The sequence below is a fragment of the Haemaphysalis longicornis genome, unplaced genomic scaffold (assembly GCF_048455015.1).
Source record: "Haemaphysalis longicornis isolate Haplotype H1 unplaced genomic scaffold, Haemaphysalis longicornis Haplotype H1 scaffold_2, whole genome shotgun sequence".
In the NCBI taxonomy this organism is placed as follows: Eukaryota; Metazoa; Arthropoda; class Arachnida; order Ixodida; family Ixodidae; genus Haemaphysalis; species Haemaphysalis longicornis.
This window is the reverse complement of record NW_027526295.1, coordinates 127,959,288-127,981,177: the sequence shown is the minus strand read 5'-3', so window position 1 is coordinate 127,981,177 and position 21,890 is coordinate 127,959,288. Positions and strand designations below refer to the sequence as shown.

At 44.3% G+C, this 21,890-nt stretch overlaps 1 protein-coding gene across 1 annotated transcript in view; it reads right to left on the bottom strand.

Annotated features, from left to right (window-relative positions):
• The window catches only part of LOC144169206 (hemicentin-2-like), a 66,606-nt gene extending 53,241 nt beyond the window's left edge, over positions 1-13,365 (bottom strand). The window contains exons 1-2 of the mRNA XM_077698248.1: positions 13,210-13,365; positions 3,932-4,083 (exon numbers count right to left, since the gene is read on the bottom strand). Of these exons, the coding sequence (XP_077554374.1) occupies positions 3,932-4,083; positions 13,210-13,270 (213 nt within the window). The 5' untranslated portion in view covers positions 13,271-13,365. The remainder of the gene's footprint in view (positions 1-3,931; positions 4,084-13,209) is intronic.
• Positions 13,366-21,890: the final 8,525 nt, after the last annotated feature.

Genomic DNA, 21,890 nt, shown 5'->3' with positions numbered 1-21,890 from the left:
ATGTGTGGTTTCACGTCGGTGTAGGGTAATGTGGTTATGTCTACTGTATTCACGCGTGTAGCAGCAGCAGCAATTCGATCCGCTGCTTCGTTCCCGGCTATACCACAGTGGCCAGGCACCCAGAAAATGACCAGTTCAAATTTGTGAACATACACAGACATAATACCCTTGACTATACGATTGACAACGTGGTTTTTGGAAGACTTTGTTGACGACAATGCCCGCCCAACACTCAGGGAATTTGTATAGATAATGGATTGTGGGATGTGACTTTGAAGTATAGGAGTAACAACAAGTACACCGTAAGCCTCTGCCATAAATATACTAGTATTACTATTGAGAGTTCTAGTGACCTTAAGACCGGGCCCATGCGCCACGCAGGACACAGAGGTGGCAGTTCTAGAGGCGTACGTATAAAATTCAGAACATTATTACTTCTGTTACAATTACAAGAAGTGCTGCAGAATTGCACATGTGGGAGCTTGGTTTTTATCTACATGTGTGAAAGATTTGTCGCATGCTACAGGGCGGAGATGCCAATGGGTTATAAAATGTGTTACTGAAGTTTGAATGGTGTCTAAAAAGAAGACAGAAAGCTCTGACGCTTCCTCTCTAACTCTGTAAGAGAAGGGCGCAGAGAACGATGGTCGACTTAAAAGTAGTTCAGTCATAGACGTATGATAAAAAACTGACTTAAAAGAATGGTGAGGCGTGGGTGAAATTTTAAAAGCGTAAAGGAGATCTGTGTATGCTCGCTGACGTTGTAGGTTTCATTTGTTGCACTCTACATACAGGCTTTCAACTGGACTATTCCGGAAGGCGCCACACGCAGGCGGAGCCCCATATGGAGCACTGGGTACAGCATTCTGAGGAATGTTTTAGTGGCTGATCCATAGACAACGCTACCATAGTCCAATCGTGAACCTATTAGGATGGTAAAAGCATGTAAAAGAAGTAGTTTGTCAGCACCAAAAGAAATGTGCGAGAGAACCTTCAGGATAGTCAGTGTTTTTAGGCATTTATGTTTTAGATATTTTATGTGTGGGATGAATGTGAGCTTTTCGTCAAAGATTATACGTAAAAACTTGTGTTCCTTTTTGACAGGAATAAAGACAACTTAGAGTTGAATGTCTGGATCCGGCCAAATGCCACGCCTCTTGGAAAACAAAACACAAGTGCACTTTCCTGGATTAAATTTAACAACGTTGCTATCTGCTTCATGTTGCTTCATGTTGAAATGTCGCTTTGTGCCAAATATCACTTTCCTGAAGTGGTTCTCCTAGGTTCCTGAGAGGTCCTAGGTTCCTAGGTTCCTAGGTTCCTAGAGGTCCTAGGTTCCTAACACCAAATACCTTCTCGAATTTTGAGCGAGAAAGCTGGGTATGGTTCCGGAAAATCAACAGATCCGCAAATGGGCGTCAAAACGTCTCAAAGCCGCTTCCCCCGAACGTTTAGTCGCCACCGTTGCCACACGGAATTCCTTCTCCTGTGGCAGATACAATTAACGTCCTGATGTAGGGGAAATTGCCAGCTTGGAACCCAAGCGTAAGCCCTCAGTTCCTCATCTGGAATTGCTTTCCGTGCGACATTTTCGGTGGTGCCACTTCTCGCCTAAGCACGTGTTCATAACCGGTTGCAAGTTTATGGCTTCACAGTGGGAGAGGGTAATGGAGGTGAAGGGGGAGCGCGCGTGCTCACGCTGCTAGGCTTTGGGCCCTCATCGACAACATGCCCGTTGTGGTGGGGCGACATTTGAACGTTGTGCGGTATTCCTAAATGTGTACGTTTTGAAAATGTCAACTTCGAATGCGTTGTAGTCCAGACGTTTTTGCACTTACGTGGCCTCTGACCAATCGATGTGCTGCGTCACATTCGGCTGTCTACTTTCAGCTTTCAGCCAATCGGGGCTCGCTTGAGACCGACAGTTTGAAATTGATATGAAATGAATGACGCTCAGAATTCTGCCTCTGGACACTTCGCCGCTCTTTGCCACCTTGGCTACTTCGTGGTTCCCAGTGGTCGAGCGGCTTCGGTTGGTGTGTTAGACAGACAGTAAGGCGCCTACGATGCGGGAGGGGAACGAATATCCCCATTTTTTTCCGGTAAAATAGGGATGTTTTCTTCCCCGCTTCATTTTAAATTTCAGCGCTTCTTCTGTGTCCTTCCCTTGTGCCGTTAAATTTCCGCTGTTTCATCATAAAGAAACGCATTTTGTTTTTTTGTACGCCGTTGACTGCGAACAGCGTCGCAGGTGTTACTTCTGCACAGTGTGGAAGGACAATAATTGCTTGCATTCCTCGAAATTTTACCTTGTCTTTTCGGTAATTTTAGCTCTCTTCATTTACGCTTTCCGTGCTCGAGTGCAGTGTTATACGTAAAGGATTTGCAATATCTTTTGGGAACCACCTGACCAGACGAAAGTGACGGGCATCTTTTCATACTTTTCCTCTCCCTCAACTACGCCTCAAAGCCCGGAAATCACAAATAATTATTTATTCATTTATTATGTCAGCTTTTATTACTGATGTTCTACGTTAGCGCATTTTAATGATATACTATGCTCACCAAAAACGGTGAAAATGCGTTTAACCTGCTAATATACATTTTGTGCAAACGAAAAACAATGCATAGTAGGGAGTCTTCGGGTTATATGTTGTGTTTACTTGAGGAATACCTTGTGGCTTTATTTGTTCATTTTTTTTACTTTGGTATATTTTAAATACTCTAGGTATCTGAATTTTTGGTAATGGTATTCTTCATTTAAACAATCCAACCAACAAATGTGTACCCTTCGAAATTTTGACTTGTTGGAGAAAAGGCAAGGCAGAACGTGGTTGGTGCCATGGAAAACTCGGTACAACAGTAAAAACGAATCATGATATTGAGAGGGTGCAATCGCAGATGTGGCCACTAGCAGTTTCAGCAAATAGTGATAAGTTTGCGGTACTCTGTGCCCCTCCTGTTGTATGTTCATAAAATGACTACGCTACCTTACACGCGGATTGTACCTTGAGTTTAATGGATTGGGTGTCTACGGGGATGAACTGAAGGACTGGGCTAAACAGAAGCTCTGGGACGGGGCAGACTACTGCAATTTTGTCCAGAAGTGTGGTGAGAGAGGAGGAGCGAACTAATAGACCAAACGCCTCATATCTTTTAGGCAACTGAAGAGCAATGCCTGCACATTGACTACATTTAAAAGAGTGCTTACATTCCTTCGAGTATTTTTTTCTATTCTGAACAATTGAAATACCCCTTTCCGACAACGTGTAAAAACATCCTCCGTGTTTTGGGCAATCATGACTTCATTGTACGCTCACACGCACGCACGCGCGCTCCCCTTCCCTCCAGATACACACGCACACCCCCACGCCCACGCACACGGGCGCGCGCGCCCGCACGCACACACGCACGCACGCTCACATACAGACACACACCCGCACCTACACGCACGTACTCACGCACACGCAGAGACACGGACAGAGGGATCCCTCCCTGTCTCCGTGTAAGAAATTGTAGTCCTCGCTCCGGACGGAATCTCTATAGCTGATTTGCGGAAATTATTTCACAATAACAACAAAGCATGACGGTATTTGACGAAACCAAACTAACAGTTTTCAGACAGGAGATTCATTTATCTTGTATCTTGACTAACGCCTTCATTGGACGCGCGCACTTAGTATATCATAAATCCCTGCATAATTATTCGGTTGCAGCAATTGCATTCCTGAGAAATCAAACATGATAAATTGAGTATAACGCTTGGCGATGTTGCATAGATGAAATTAACAGGAATGGTGAATTTTACTCACGAATACAAAATAAAAAACTTTGTTTTAGAGTCAGACGCTGCAACATAAAAAAACTTCACACATATAACACCAATATCATGTCAGCCAAAGAAGGAAATAGAGGATTTAAACTAGCGAACCTTGTAGAGTTCCAAGTACACCGTGGTGCAATTCACCGAAGGAGGGCTTCCAGCCATAGCTGTAACATCTTGCACAGGAAGCTTGAACTCCGGTCCATCACTTGAACCAGTCGAGGTTTTGCTTTCAGCTTCTTCTCCCATAACAGCACCACCTGTGCAGAACAATTTGGGAATGTTGGCAGTACTTTTGTTAGCTCCACGCGTTCTCCATGTCATGTTTATTTCCGTGAACGCAGGTCATCCGCTTTGAAAAGTGCGAATTGTTTACTAGTGTAAAGTGCTGTCAGGTATTCATCTATGTAACAAATGATATCTTGTGGCTGGTGCGTTTACGGTCATACTTTGGCGCAAATATGGGGTCGCATGAGTTTGATGACACGACTTGACGTTCTTACTTGCGTCTTTTTAAAGAGCACAGTTCAAAGGAACGATTTTATCGTTTACAGACAATATGCAATGACTCCCTAAGTTCTCTACATGGCTTATGTTGCATTTTTATGCAATTTCTCTTTTATATAAAGAACCGCAAATAAGAAATATAGATTACATGTGACGAGTGTTTGGTTAAAACAAAGAAATGACAGGAAAAATTTGCGAATTATTTTGCAAAAAATAGAGAAAGGCAAGAAGTAGAGGACGTTTTGGTCGTTCTAATTCACACTGTACCTCAAAAAAGGAGTACACACTGCAATAAACGGCGATATTGCGCGTGCACAGTTTGCAGATATACCATACAGTATACCATACCTTTTCAGTGAGTGTTGAGCTGGCGGGAAGAAGGTTAACTGTGTGAATGCACAAAATAGTGATGTCACAACTTTTTTTGCCTTGTGCTTTCAGGTTAGGTTGGTATGAAATAAGTGAGCCGTTAATTGCGGGGTTTTCCTTAGTAGCCGTAGTATAAACATTTGCGTGCAGCCTAATTTTATGTTTATCTCGTTTCGACAGAATAAAGTATACATGTTGATTTGCAAAACAACTTTAAATTATCCTACTAGTCGACGTAGTTGAGTAAGACAGCTTCCAAACACTCTGAGTATGAAATGTCGTGGAATCGCTGTTCCCTCAAAACAAAATTTATTTTGATGTATGGCGGCTTGCCTGGTAATTTTTAGAACAAACAGCAAAATATTATCGTAGGCACATATACGTTTCTTAGATGTTGGCATCTCACGATTTATTTAAGAATTTAGCGCTTCCAAAAGTCCGGTCCAAACCCAGTCCGAAAGTGCCCATAAAACAAGTACCAAATTTTCCAATACAAAATGCGCCAAATTACATTTTTCAATTTGAACTTTTCAGCGTGAAAACAATATTTGCACCATTCTAACGCGCCACCTGTTTTAAACCACTGGGAAGTTTAAAATCAAGAAAAGACAGCGTTGCCCCGATTATAGTTTTATTTTATTTATACGTTTTACATATTATTTGGCGCACGCAACTATAGCAGAAAAAACCGCTTGAGTTTGATGAACTTGCTTATCTATCTCCTGCCGGCTTTAAAACTTGAGCAGTGAACATAGAAAGCGTTTGCTTTCTCAAGCGCCTTCATAATTTCTGACGTCACGGGCTGTTCCTGTATGAGTTCCGTCATGTATCGAAGTTTTGGAAAACATTTATGTTCAGTGATGATGAACGCTTGTATGTAATTATAATTCTGTTTTTTTTACGCCAATCTTGCATCAAGTCTCCGGGGCGAACTGTGTGTGTGTCACTGAGCCACTTGGTTTCCCATGATGCCAGAAAGGAAAATTACTTTCTCTTCAAATACGTTTCAAAGTGGTGCATCATCGTGGCCATTACAGTCGAAATAAAGTGCTAATTTAACAGCCGAAATAAAGTACTAATAAACTACTAAGTACATGTATCCTGATGACTTCATAATCTATCGAACAGTAATTAGCCCTCACGATCAGACTATTCTGTAGCAAGGCAAATGGCGCGTCGAATGGCTTCTATCTGTCAACCCAAAGAAATTCAAATTTGTTTCCTTTTCCCGCAGTAAAAATAAGTTCGGGATTTTATATAATTTCGCGAACGTCCCTGTGCAGTCTCGACCATCTAAAAATGTCTTGGTGTCACTATGTTTTGCGATATTGCTTGGAATGCGCATTACAACAAAAGTCATTACACCTGCAAACAAAACACTAGGTTCTCCGAAACGTCACCTACGTTATTCAACGCCACATGTAAAGTTTCTCGCGTATGAGTTACTAATCAGATCGAAGCTCCAATATGTCGCCCCCATATGGAAGCTCCCCAAAACATGGCTAATTAACGGGTGAATCCGTCCAAAATTGCGCCACCCGATTCATTCGCTCTCTGTACTCCTACTACATCAGCTATCAACCTTTAAAGCCCAATCCGGTTTGTAGTAACCGGCATCCGGGCAAGCGTGGAAAACGTTGCTTTATTTCCCGAGGCGCGCACTGGCAGCCTCACAACTGAAGGACGCGCACCCAAGCCGGGTGCGCCAATTTATACACAAAGCGTCGCTGCTGCGCACGCGCTGCTAGCCAACCGCTGCGCTGATAACACGATCGCGACACGACACTCCCTCCCTGCACAATTCTAAAAACTATCGTAGGTCAAACGGTCCGGTGGTCGTCGTTCCCTGTTGCTCCTCCGCAAAGGGACCGCTTCTTCATTGCTGGCCGACGGCGCTACCGTGGCACGTGTAGCCGGCTCGGCAAGGCGTTCCGTTGTAATTGCAGCAGGGACCACGTCAGGTGCATGAGGCAGTTCGCATTCAGGGTGGTTGTCTGGATGATTGGTCGATTCAACGCAGGATGGTCGCAGATGGTCAGCGTGCACGAACCTCACTTTGTTTCCGACGCACACCAAATAGGTTGACGGAGACTTGACACGCGTCACTCTGCCAAGCCACCATTTCACCACATCACCGCGCACAGAACGCACCAACACACTGTCACCCACAGCAAACACTCGGGGCCGACCTCTTCGCTTGTCCGCCAGAGTTTTCATTTTCTCCCTCCTCACAACCATTTCATTTCGAGTGTCTGGCCGTAGCAACGACAACCTGGTCCGCAGTTTCCTTCGCAGGAATAATTCCGCGGGTGTCCTTCCCGTAAAAGTGTGAGGAGTTGTGCGGTAAGAAAACAAAAAGTTGTCTAGTCTGTGTTGAAGAGACCTCGTAGTGCCTTTTTCAGAATCTTCTAGATTCTGTTTGAGTAGTGCTTTCTTGGTGGATTGCACCGCGCGCTCCGCAGCTCCGTTAGACTGCGGATGATAGGGGGGTGTCAGTGTGTGCCTAACACCATTCGATGAAAGAAAGTCTTCGAACTCTTGTGCACGAAACTGCGGACCATTGTCAGTTACCACTTCCAAAGGAAGTCCATGCGCAGCAAACCAAGATCGCACAACTTCAATCGTCTTCGCGGCAGTTGTTACACCCATAGGTTTAATTTCCAACCATTTGGAGTAGGAGTCTATGGCTAGCAGAAACATTTTTCCTTTTTCTTCTGCAAAATCAAGATGTACTCTTTCCCATGGGTTTTGGCACACTTGCCATGGTGTCAAAGGTACAGGTTGAGCTTCAGGAAGGACAGACTGACAAATTTTGCACTTCCGCACAGTTTCTTCCAGGGCGCTATCCATGCCTGGCCACCATAGCATTGACCTTGCTACCGCTTTCATTTTGGTTATCCCTAAGTGCTGTGCGTGCAGCAACCCCAAGACAACACTGTGCAAGGACTGCGGCACAACTACGCGATTCAGCCACACAATGCATCCGTTATCTACACTGAGTTCAAACCGGCGCAACCAGAATGGCTTTAAGTGCTCGGGTACAGTTTTTTTCCAGCCGTGCCATATCATGTCACGAACGACACTCAACAGTTTGTCCTGTCTAGTTTCGCGCTCAATATCTTTCGCTGTCAGCGGCAACTCATTCAGTGGCGCAAAATAAAAAATATCTTCACTGTGGTCGTCCGTGTCCGGCAGCGGCAAGCGAGACAACGCGTCCGCATGACTGATAGCCGACCCTGGCTTATGCTTTATCTTGTAGCGATAGTTCGCCAAAAATGTGACCCATCGATGCACTCTTGCAGTTGCAACAGCGCTGCCCTGCCGTTTAAGATCAAGCAGGGTTGTCAGGGGTTGGTGGTCCGTTAACACGTTGAAATCTCGCCCGTAAAGGTACTTGTGAAATTTTTTCACCGCGAAAACTATGCTCAGGGCTTCTTTTTCTATTTGCGCATAGTTACGCTCGGACGGGGACAACGACCGTGAAGCAAAAGCGATGGGTTTTTCATTCCCGTTTTCAACGTGCGATAACACAGCCCCTAGCCCGTATTCCGATGCGTCACACGTGATTTGCAGTGGCTTTTTTACATCGTAGAGCTGCAAGACGCTTTTGTCGGACAGCATTTTCTTGCAAGTTGCGAACGCCTCGTCGCACTTACGCGACCAATGCCATCTGCTCTCCTTGCGGAGCAAGTCGTGCAGCGGTTCTAGAATCGTAGCCAAATTTGGCAGAAACTTTCCATAGAAATTTACTAAGCCCAAAAAGGCCTTCAGCTGCGTCACGCTAGTAGGTTTCGGCGCCTCTTTGATGGCCACGACCTTTTCGGCCGTAGGGTGCAAGCCATTTTTGTCAATGTCATGCCCCAAATACGTTATGCGCTGCTGAAAGAGCCTACACTTCTTGGCATTTACTTTGATACCATGTTCACTCAGGCGTCTTAGCACCTCCTCCACTCTGTCGTAACACTGCTTGTAGTCTACTCCGGCTATGACAATGTCATCCAAGTAGCAGGCAGTGCCAGGCATACCTTGCAGGATTTGATCCATTACAGCTTGGAAAATTGCTGGAGCACACGCTACGCCATAAGGCAAGCGACGGAACCTAAAAAGGCCCATGTGAGTGTTTATGGTGAGCAATTCTTGTGCTTGCTCATCCAGTTCCAGCTGAAGGTACGCCTTCGACAGATCAATGACAGAAAACACGGTTCCGCCTTCGAGTGTGGCAAAAATATCCTCGGGCAGCGGCAAGGGGTAATGATCGACTTCAATGGCAGGATTTACTGTGATTTTGTAATCCCCACAGTGCCGAAGTTCTGTTCCGTCTTTCTTTGGAACAATCACAAGAGGCGTCGCCCACTTGCTGTGCCTTACCCGATACACTACCCCCGCTTTTTCGAGATTAGCGAAATCTTGCTCGACTCGCTCGCGCAAGGCGTATGGCACTGATCGCGCTTTGCAGAACACTGGGCATGCGTTCTCTTTAAGTACAATGCTTGCTTTGAATCCCTTGATAGCACCAAAACCAGCATTAAATACATCACGGTACTTTTCAGTGAGGGGCGTTTCCCTTTCCAATGCCTGCACGGAAAAAACCTCACGCCAGTTGAGTTTTATCTTTGAAAGCCAATTTCGGCCAAACAGCGTAGGCATCCTTGCGCCTTCAGACTCTTTAGCAATCACCAGAGGCAATTTGAAACACTGTCCTTGATACTCAACTGTTACGTCGGCTACTCCAGCAACCGCGACAGGCGTACCGTTGTACGTCATTAATTTCACATCCTCTTGCGTGAAACTGGCATTAGGAAAGTGCCTCGCCCACTCTACTTCCGAAATAATCGACACGGCCGCACCCGTATCAATTTCCATAGGAACTACCTTCCCATTTATCGTAACGTTTACTCTAAATGGGGGTGTGTCGGAACGGTTCACGTGACACAAAGTAAGCAAATCTCTAGCCTCCTGCGGCTCTACACTATGCACAAGTTTCGTTTTACACATTTTCGCAATGTGACCCTTTTTTTTACATTTGAAACAGTCACTAGTCAAAAAAGGGCAACTCACAGGAGGCTGGTGTCCTGCACACCGGTGACAGCTCGTTTTAGTCCCTTGCGACGCCTTCTTGGCAGGGCTCGTTTTTCTTCGTCCCGCTTTGCTTGGTTTTCCTTTTTGCGGAGATTTCTGCGTCCCTCGTTGCCAGTACACTTCCGTACTGTCAGAAGATGCTCCCGACTTGTTTGGTTGCAGCATCTCTTTCGTGTCCTGGCTCGCTGCTTCCATGGCGATGGGGACCTTGCACGCATGCTCCCACGTGATTTCTTCGTCCGGAAGGGCAAGTAACCTGCAGCGTACGGCTTCAGTGCGCAATCCCGCCACCAGCCGATCCCGCAGAGCGTCGTTCAGGAAATTGCCGAACTCGCATGTCGAAGCCAGCTTCTTCAATTCCACTATGAAGTCTGCCACGCTTTCATGTGGCGCTTGTTGGCGTTGGTTGAACCGATAGCGTTCGGCGACCAGTGAACGTTTTGGAGTGTAATGTTTCTTCAGCACACTCACCGCTTCCACGTACGATGCCTTGGCCGGTGTCTTGGGCAGCAGTAAGCTCCGGAGCGTGACATAAGCGGTTTCCCCTATGGCCGTTAAGAAGACTTGCAGTTTCTTCTCTGCAGCGATGTCATTGGCGGCAGCAAACAATTCGAAGCGTTCCAAGTACACCTCGAAATTACCGCTGTCCGGCTGGAACTCCGGCAACGTGCCGACGGTTTTGCTGTGCACAACGGGCGCTGTCATTTTAGAAGCTCGGTGCGGATCCCATCCTCGTCGCCACTTGTAGTAACCGGCATCCGGGCAAGCGTGGAAAACGTTGCTTTATTTCCCGAGGCGCGCACTGGCAGCCTCACAACTGAAGGACGCGCACCCAAGCCGGGTGCGCCAATTTATACACAAAGCGTCGCTGCTGCGCACGCGCTGCTAGCCAACCGCTGCGCTGATAACACGATCGCGACACGACACGGTTGATCAACATTCTCAGTTCGCCTCTGTATCGCCATCATTTCTCCTTTCATACAATGTTTCATTCTTCCCTCAGCGCGATCGCTTACGTCCTCTCCCCGACATGCACTTCACACCGCACCAGCCACCCACTTCGTGTCCGGATATCATACCAGAACTGTTAATTTTGTGGGCTCTTCTTTTCAGCGCGCAGCCAATGATTGCAACTACCTTCCTGCTCCTTTGTTTTCTTCACCGGCCCACAAACATTTATTCAAAGTGTTACAACTCAGCTGTGTAGCGAAAACAAATGTGTTCAAATATTTTCCTTTCCAGCGTTTCCACCTCACAAGTAATGCCCCTAAGTGGGGTCCCCAAGGAAATAAAATCAAAAGAAACCGAAAAAATTCACTACCCCTCTGTGAAGAAGGCAACGATGAGTGAACACAAAGATTTCAAAAATAAAGTTTTACACCAAACAAACGATTCCAAGATTATGGCGTAAGATTGTCCGTTCTTCATGGAATACCTGGTTCTTATTGGGACAGTTCACTACACGGTGATCGGGCTTTGTAGTGCTTCAGTGATGCGGGCATTCTATGGCGTTCCTAATTCATCGCAGCCGGCGACAACAGGGGCCTGCGTGACATTTCGAACTTATGCAAAATCTGTATATATATTGGCGGTACACGGTTCGCCATTTTCGCCAATTTTTATAAACTTTCATATTTATCTAGTATTTCAAAATTTTCTCCAAGCGTTGTCCTCGTTTACCCTAATATAACGATTACAGTTGGGACTTCCGCAAAATCTTCATTATTGAGAGAAATGCAACTGTACGTATTTTCGGTCATACGGTTTTTCATATTTTTTCTTTTTTGATATTTTTTCAAAATTTATTTCGACCAGTTATCTCCAAATACGCTATTATACAGATTGCACTTGGAAGTTTCGCGAAATCTGCCTTATTGTGCAAAGGTAGGTCGTTACACAGTCTGCCTTTTTTCGTAACGTTTTAGATTCTTCTTTTTTTAGTTTTTCAATATATCGTTCGACCAAGTGACGCTTTTATAAAAATTACCGGTGAAACTTTTGCAAAATGTGCATTATCGTTTAAATGCCGTGCGTTGACTTGTCTGCCAATTTCTGCATTTTTTTTATGTATTCCCTTTTTCCCAAATTTCGGTCGACCAATTATCTTCATTTACCTATTAGAGTGATAACAGCTGGAAATTCCACGAGATCTGTATTATTGTGGGAATACGGAGCGGTAAACGTTTGGCCCGTCTTGGTATTTTGAGCTTTTATTTTACCGAAATTTTGTGCGACCAATTATCTCTATTTAGTCTAGTATAACGATTAGAGGTGGAAGTTACGCGACATCAGAATTTTTTTGGAAATGTGGGACGTTACACCGTCCTAGCTGTGGCAGTAGTCGGCAAAAAATGATGCGCATTATTATAGCTGCGTGCGCCGTACTAACTCAGCGCAGCCACGAAGTTGGCATTCGCCGAACGCGGTGGAAACACAAAACAAAACGCTCACACTCCGAGCTATGGCAACCCATTTTGAGTTTGGACTTTCGTACCTTTTTTGTGCTGTAGATACACTGTTCGTCGCCCAGGTGAGTGGTATGTACCATAATGCGCGCGCTGCCTTCTCCGTATTTCAATTTACCATGATAGTACCACATGTTCAGAAAACGTTTCGGCACATTTGGATTCTTTGTATTATATTACGGGACTAGTGTCGTGATGTGCTGCTCTCTTCAACCGTAGGATACAGAGAAAGTGCGTCGCTAAATTATAAATAAAAGGATAACCGGGCTTTGTAATTATAGAGTTGTTTAAAGCCATCACGTAACAGGGAACCCTACAGCCATAGTATTTGGAAAGGGCAATTTTGTGTCATTTAAGATGTCTTTTCTAATTGACATTATATTAAAACCCCGACTTCGACCGTTAACATACAAGGCAGTGCCAAGAAATCCTTCATTGGGTTTTACGGACAGCAATACTAAAAAAATTGTTTCACTTCCTGTTACGTTTTTAGGACAGCTTGAATTTGCTCCAAAGTTTGAAGACTCAATGGGTAAAGACATTGAGTACCCTTTAGTCGTTGTTCTGCCAAATAACAGATGCTAGGTGAAGCGCGCTAGGCACAGACAGCTAAACGTGCAATCATCATTACGTTACATTTATTTCAAAAAGAGCGAAGGCCAGCAAAAGCGTCCGATTCACAGACTATCGGCCTCTTTCAAAAAATGTCTGAGTGTTCGTGTGAACGAAGTATGTTTGTTATTTTCTTTTAAAACTCGCTTGTTTTAACTAAGCATATCCTCAAAATTGCTATCGTTCAAGCAGATAATGGCATATCGTCATAATATCGTACCCTTATAATGACTGAACTGAAAATATCTTCCAACAACAAAACAAATGAAATGCACAAATACACAAAGCACATACTGCAAGTGAAAAATATCTTATAAGGGAATATTCCCGATAAATGACTAAACGTAACATCACCTGAATACAAGTTGTGAAGAAGAACAACCGCTACAAACTTCCAGGCGTAAGCACTCGCCATTTTCGTAAGGAGCACACTCCACAGAAATGTACTTCGGTGCTTAAGCTGAACCGTTCATACGTACAGAAACCAACGAAATCTAGCCGCGTACTTTCGTGAAGCCACCACAGCGGACGGAAAGGATATCACCTCTCATATCTGCTTGCAACTCGAAGCGGACTTTGCTGCCTTAAAGATTAAAATTTGTCATTTTTTAAGCCAGTGTTGCTTCAGAGGTTAAAAAAGAGGATGGTGAAACATCAGATGCTCCGTGTCTTTCGCGCTGCTCACAGTGCGTCAAAACCTCTATTTGTGCATGTGTATACATATATTGTGTTCCGCAGCAGAATCCTTCGTAAAGGAACAGGGATGAATCAGCAGCGGCGTGTGCTAAATGAGACCGAAAGGCGATGAAGAGGATGACCAGAGCTGGTGTCGCGTTCGGCTAGAGTGAGGCTTGATAAGGTTTTCTGCCTCTCAGTGCACCTTTCTAAATATTATGAAATGTAATATAGTATAGTAATATAATATATTATAATATAATATAAAATACAGTAAATATATATATATATATATTTATATATATATATATATATATATATATATATATATATATATATATAGTTAAGAGAAAAGGTCCCTTACTATGAGGTTAGCAATACGATAGAGAAGTCAAACTGAACAACATAACAGCATTTATTCTAACGTTTCGACCAGCGACCGGTCTTTTTCAAAGATGATCTTTTAAAAAGGCCGGTCCCTGGTCGAAACGTTGGAATAAATGCTGTTACGTTTTTCAGTTTGGCTAATATATATATATATATATATATATGTATATATATATATATATATATATATATGTAACGAGTCGGATACACAGCAAGACCAATAACAAACAATGTTTACTTACGTAGCGGCAACGGGACTTGCCTTCATCAGAGTAAAGTTACATGATTTTGCTGTCGCAAACATTTTGAACACATTTGTTATATAGGTATGCATAAAACTGTGAGAAGGAGCGGAAAATGTTTCGGAAAAGGAGAGTGGGCATACAGTCAGGCTACGCCTGTGTTACAACATCAACAAACAAACAAACAAAAAAAAACAAAAAAAGGGGGGGGGGGGAGCGAAAGAGAGAAAAAGGGGTCGTGTTAACAATGCAGCGTTCAAGGTTGCACCATGACGGGTCAACGTATGCCGCGCCTGCTGCAAGTTCAGACAATGGGGGAAACTGGACAACCGCGGCTTGAAAAGAAAGGGCATAGTATACAGTGGCTGGGGAGACTGGTTCGGGGGGAAGCGAAGATGGGTGTGCCCCCCGCGGATGAAGAGAATAGATAGGGGGCACAAAAGAGCATTTGACAGAAGCTAGCAATTGAACAAGAAATAGGTAGGGTCACAAAAGGTTAAACATGAATAGATCACAAAGAGTTAAACATTCTTAAGTGGTGGTGGGAACGAGGCCTCCTTCCCCAGGACAAATGGCATTGTTGAGCCGCATTAGGCTAATAAATCTGCTGTATTAGGAGAGTTTCTGCGAATTCTGATGGCAAACTCGAGGGTAGAAATAATGAACATAGTTATAAAAATTATGAAGCCGCTAATTTTAATCGAGGGATAAGCACGTTAGTTTTCCGTATCTTTCATTAATTCCAAGTGTGGCGGACCCAAACTTATAAATGAGATAAGATTCCCGAACCTCGCGGTCCTGGTGCGTTTTGAAGGCGGATTCTAAAATCGTTGCTTTAAGATGTTCAAATGCATGCCCGGGACTGTTCACATGTCTTGACAGGGGCAAATAAGGGCAGCTTATACTGAAACGCCCTTCCGAATACGGTTCAATAATCACCGCTCTCATGCAAAAAGCTGCCCTTATTTGCCCCTGTCAAGACATGCGAACAGTCTCGGGCATACATTTGAACATCTTAAAGCAACGATTTTAGAATCCGCCTTAAAACGCACCACGACCGCGAGGTTCGGGAATCCTATCTCATTTATAAGTTTGGGTCCGCCACACTTGGAATAATTGAAAGTTACGAAACACTAACGTGCTTATCTTTCGATTAAAGTTAGCGGCTTCATAATTTTTATAACTATGTTCATTATTCCTACCCTCGAGTTTGCCATCAGAATTCGCAGAAACTCTTCTAATACAGCAGATTTATTAGCCTAATGCGGCTCAACAATGCCATTTGTCCTGGGGAAGGGGGCCTCGTTCCCACCACCACTTAAGAATGTTTAACTCTTTGTGATCTATTCATGTTTAACCTTTTGTGACCCTGCCTATTTCTTGTTCAATTGCTAGCTTCTGTGAAATGCTCTTTTGTGCCCCCTATCTATTCTCTTCATCCGCGGGGGGCACACTCATCTTCGCTTCCCCCCCAACCAGTCTCCCCAGCCACTGTATACTCTGCCCTTTCTTTTCAAGCCGCGGTTGTCCAGTTTCCCTCATTGTCTGAACTTGCAGCCCGCGCGGCATACGTTGACCCGTCATGGTGCAACCTTGAACGCTGCATTGTTAACACGACCCCTTTTTCTCTCTCTCGCTCCCCCCCCCCTTTTTTTGTTTTTTTTGTTTGTTTGTTTGTTGATGTTGTAACATAGGCGTAGCCTGACTGTATGCCCACTCTCCTTTTCCGAAACATTTTCCGCTCCTTCTCACAGTTTTATGCAAACCTATATAAGAATTGTGTTCAAAATGTTTGCGACAGCAAAATCATGTAACTTTTCTCTGATGAAGGCAAGTCCCGTTGCCGCTACGTAAGTAAACATTGTTTGTTATTGTTCTTGCTGTGTATCCGACTCTTTAGTTATACTATATATATATATATATATATATATAGTGTGAAAGAAGAAGCTCACAAAGAGGGCGTAGAAAGAGCATGAGTATAGAGTAGGAGACCCGGCAAGAATAATAACAGAGTAATTTACTTCCGTATCGGCAAGGGGATGGCGTACCTTGGACAGGGTAAAGTTGACATCGCTGCAAACCTTACTCTAATCAACGCAAGTCCCGTATCCGAAACGTGAGTAATTGTTCTTGTAAATATTCCGGCCGGGTCACCGACTGCTCAGTAAAAATATATATTTACACAAACACACACACACACACACCTATATATATAAATATATATAGAATAAGGGTTAATTTCATAATTCACCGAGCCCGTCATTTCCTATTTCTGATTCGCTATATATTTATATATATATATAGATATATATATCTCAAAGTTGCAGTTCTTATTGCCAGTGCTGTTTGGCGTTTTAACAGTGTTTTATAGTGCCGAATGAGGTAGGATTGCATTTTTTTTTGCAGGAATAAATAATTGAAAATTCAAGTCGAGATAAAATGCGCCGTTTTTTTCCGGAAGCGGGAATCGAACCCGCAACCTCCGCATAACGCGTGCGGTGCTGTACCATTGAGCTAGTTCCGCGGCGACTCCCTTCTCGACTATAAGGCGGGGTTTTGTATTTACGACTGCTCAGAGCCAGGTCAACTAGCGCCGCCCCTCGACCAACGCGGGAAGACGTAGAACGTCTTTTCCCAGCGGCCGCACGTAAGACGCGGTCGGAAGTCGGGGATAGCCAAAGGCATTTCAGACTGCTGAAGCCAGAACCCTCGTAATGCATTTTGTAGAACAGAGACGTACGGGACGACGGATTCCGTAAGGACACATATCAAAGTTGCAGTCCTTATTGCCAGTGCTGTTTGGCGTTTTAACAGTGTTTTATAGTGCCGAACGCCAAACAGCACTGGCAATAAGGACTGCAACTTTGATATGTGTCCTTACGGAATCCCTCGTCCCGTACGTCTCTGTTCTACAAAATGCATTACGAGGGTTCTGGCTTCAGCAGTCTGAAATGCCTTTGGCTATCCTCGACTTCAGACCACGTCTTACGTGCGGCCGCTGGGAAAAGACGTTCTACGTCTTCCCGCGTTGGTCGAGGGGCGGCGCTAGTTGACCGGGCTCTGAGCAGTCGTAAATACAAAACCCCGCCGTATAGTCGAGAAGGGAGTCGCCGCGGAACTAGCCCAATGCTAGAGCACCGCACGCGTTATGCGGAGGTTGTGGGTTCGATTCCCGCTTCCGGAAAAAACGGCGCCTTTTTTCTCGACTTGAATTTTCAATTATTTATTCCTGCAAAAAAAAATGCAATCATACCTCATTCGGCACTGTAAAACACTGATAAAACGCCAAACAGCACTGGCAATAAGGACTGCAACTTTGATATGTGTCCTCACGGAATCCCTCGTCCCGTACGTCTCTGTTCTACAAAATATATATATGTATATATATATATATATATATATATATATATATATATATATATATATATATATTGAGTGACGTGTGAACAACGGATGGTCGAACCGTTTCGGCATGTACCGGTAACAGTTATTTCTTTTTTTCGGTTCAGTTCCGGTTTTCTGTTCAGTGGTTCGGTCCCGGTATGAAAACCCGATATATATATATATATATATATATATATATATATATATATACACACAAGTAAAGAAAACTTCGAACAAGGTACAAACCGTGATTGTTGCCAACGTTTCAGCAAAGAGACTTGCCTTCGTCAGTGCAAGTCTCTGACGAAGGCTCTGAGGAAGGCAAGCCTCTTTGCTGAAACGTTGGCACCAATCGTGGTTTCTACCCTAATCAAGGTTCCCTTTCCTTGTGTTCTCTACCATCTTCAAGATTTGATATCTCCCAGGATTTTATCTGTCTCTCTCTCTCTCTCTGTCTTTATATACATATATATATTTATATATATATATACATATATATATATACATACATATATATATTTAAATATATACATATCAAGGTTGCAGTCGTCATTGCCAGTACTATTCGGCTGTTTCTGAAATATTTAATAGTGCCGAATGACGTGTGTTTGTCATGTTTCTTTGATACAGTGATAAATAGGCGAAAATAAAAGTCGAGAAAAAATCCGCCGTTTTTTTCCGGGGCGGGAACCGAGCCCACATCTCCGTAATACGCGTGTGGTGCACTCACCAATTATGCTATCCCGCAGCGGCTTCTCTCTCGAATTTCCCGCTGAGGTTTATATTTACAAGTGCTCGGAGGATGGTCAGCTAGCTTCGCCCCTCGACCACCGCGGGAGATGTAGAACGTCTTTTTTTCCCAGCGGCCGCTACGCAAGACGTGGTCGGAGGTCGGGGTTAGCAATTGGCATATCCGAACTGCTGGAGCCACAGCCCTCGTATTGTATGTAGCAGAAGATAAAGATACAGGATGAAGGACTCGGTAAGGGCACATATCAAGGTTGCAGTCGTTATTGCCAGCGCTATTCGGCGATGACGACAATGGAATTCGGAAATTCGGCCTTGTCCCGTATCTTTCTGTTCTGCTACACGCATTACGAGGGCTCTGGCTCCAGCAGTTCAGATATGCCAATTGTTAACCCTGACCTCCGACCACGCCTTACGTGGCAACCGCTGTGAAAAAGAGACGTTCTACGTCTCCCGCTGTGGTCGAGGGGAGCGCTAGCTGACCGGCCTCAGAGCACTTGTAAATATTAACCCAGCGGGAAAGTCGAGAGAGAAGCCGCTGCGGGATAGCATAAATGGTCAGTGCACCACACGCGTGATGCAAAAATGTCGACTCGACTCCCGCTCCCGGAAAAAACGGCGGATTTTTTCTCGGCCTTTAGTTTTGCCTATTTATCACTGTATCAAAGAAACATGACAAACACACGTCATTCGGCACTACTAAATATTTCGGACACAGCCGAATAGCACTGGCACTGACGACTGCAACCTTGATATGTGTCCTTACCGAGTCCCTCGTTCTGATATATATATATATATATATATATATATATATATATATATATATATATATATATATATATATATATATATATATATATATATATATATATATATATATATATATATATCTATATATATATATATATATATACATATATATATATATAATCATCATCATCATCACCAGCCTATCTACGCCCACTGCAGGGCAAAGGCCTCTCCCATTATTCTCCAATTACCTCGGTCCTGTGCCAACTGTGACCAATTTATCCCCGCAAACTTCTTGATCTCATCTGCCCATCTAACTTTCTGCCGCCCCCTGCAACGCTTGCCTTCTCTAGGGATCCACTCTGTTACCCTTAATGACCAGCGGTTATCTTGCCTTCGCATTACATGCCCTGCCCACGTCCATTTCTTCTTCCTAATTTCTACTAATATGTCTTTAACACCAGTTTGCACTCTGACCCACTCCGCTCTCTTCTTGTCCCTTAATGTTACACCTATCATTTTCCGCTCCATTGCCCGCAGAGTCGTTCTCAATTTAAGTTGAACTCTCTTAGTAAGCCTCCAAGTTTCTGCCCCGTAGGTGAGTACCGGTAAGATGCAGCTGTCATACACTTTCTTCTTCAGCGACAATGGTAGGCTGCTATTCATTATCTGAGAATGTCTGCCATATGCACCCCACCCCATTCTGATCCTTCTAATTATCTCTGCCTCATGGTTGGGATCTGGGGTCACAACTTGGCCCAAGTAGATATATTCGCTTACCACTTCCACTGCCTCGCCACCTATCTCAAACTGCTGTGCTGTCCCGAGGTTATTGATCATTACTTTAGTTTTCTGCATATTAATTTTCAGGCCCACGGTTCTACTCTGTTCGCCCAGTGCGGAAAGCATGCTTTGCAATTCGTCCCCCGAGTTACTTAGTAAGGCAACGTCATCAGCAAATCTGAGGTTACTGAGGTATTCTCCATTAACCCTTACTCCCACCTGTTCCCAATCCAACGTTCTGAATACTTCTTGTAAGCATGCTGTGAATAACATTGGAGAGATTGTGTCTCCTTGTCTGACACCCTTCCTTATAGGTATTTTCCTGCTCTCCCTATGGAGGATGATGGTAGCTGTAGACCCACTGTAGATATCCTCTAGTATTCTTACATAATGCTCATCTACCCCCTGGTTCCGTAATGCCTGAATGACTGCTAGGGTTTCGACCGAGTCAAATGCTTTCTCATAATCTATGAAGGCTATATATAGGTGTTCAGTATACTCAGCGCACTTCTCTATCACCTGATTCATCGTGTGAATATGGTCCATTGTTGAATAACCTTTACGGAACCCTGCTTGTTCTTTAGGTTGACTGAAATCTAAGGTTGCAGAGATTCGGTTAGCGATTACCTTGGTAAATACCTTGTAGACGACTGACAGTAAGCTGATCGGCCTGTAATTTTTCAAGTCCTTCATGTCGCCTTTCTTATGGATTAGGATGATGTTCGCGTTCTTCCAAGATTCCGGTACCATTGCGGTCATTAGGCATTGCGTATACAGGTTTGCCAGTTTTTCAAGTACAATTTCTCCGCCATCCTTCAAGAGGTCTGCTGTTATCTGATCCTCACCAGGTGCTTTGCCCCCTTTCATTTCTTTCAAAGCCTTCCTTACTTCTTCGGTCGTTACTGGTGGGATGTCTATCTCCTCTGAACTACTGTCTCGTTCGGCATTATCCTGTATGTCCCGGCTACTGTACAGATCCCTATAGAACTCCTCGGCCACTGTGACTATTTGATCCCTATTTGTGATGACATTGCCTTGCTTATCCTTAAGTGCATACATCTGATTTTTTCCCACGCCAAGACGTCTCTTCACTGCTTTCAGGCTACCTCCGTTCTTTACAGCGTATTCGATCCTCTCCATATTATACTTCCATATGTCAGCTGTCTTACGCTTATTGATTAACTTCGAGAGCTCGGCTAGTTCTATTTTGTCAGCTGCGGTAGAGATTCTTATGGTTTGCCGTTTCCTGATTAGATCTTTCGTCTCCTGAGAAAGTTTACCAGTATCCTGTCTAGCCATAGTGCCCCCGACTTCTATTGCACACTCCGTGATGATGCGTGTAAGGTTGTCGCTGGCTTCCTGTGTCGTAAGCTCGGCTTCCTCGTTAAGGGCGGAATATCGGTTCTGCAGCGCGATCCTGAATTCTTCTACTTTACTTCTTACTGTTAGTTCGTTTATCGGCTTCTTTCGTACTAGCTTGTTGCGGTCCCTCCGTAAATCTAGCCTAATTCGAGATCTTACCATACGGTGGTCACTACACATTACCCTTACTAGCACTTCCACATCCTGCACGACGCCAGGGTTATCGCATAATATGAAGTCTATTTCATTTGTGTGCTCCCCATTCGGGCTCCTCCAGGTCCACTTCCGACTCTCCCGTTTACAGAAGAAGGTATTCATTATGCGTATTCATTAAGGTATTCATTATTCATTATCATATATCTATATATGAGACAGAAATAATGTTTGAAGGGTCAAGAAAACCTTGAAAAGTAAAGGGGATGATGTGGGAGGTCATTGAAACAGAAAAAGGGTTTGAAAAGATAGAAACTGGAGAAACAATGCCCGCCGGGTGGGATCCCAACCCACGACCTCCACAATACCGGTCTGGTGCGATGACCGCTACGCTACCGGCGGGGCTATTCTCCCCTCCACTTTCTGGGGTATTGTTATGAATGTAATTTTTTTCTGTGCCTAAGGCTGGTAGCCCGCTCCACTCCAACTTCTCAGGGTGAAGGGGCCTTGTTTTTAACCCCCGGGCCGTGCCTCGAGTGTCTACGACATGTC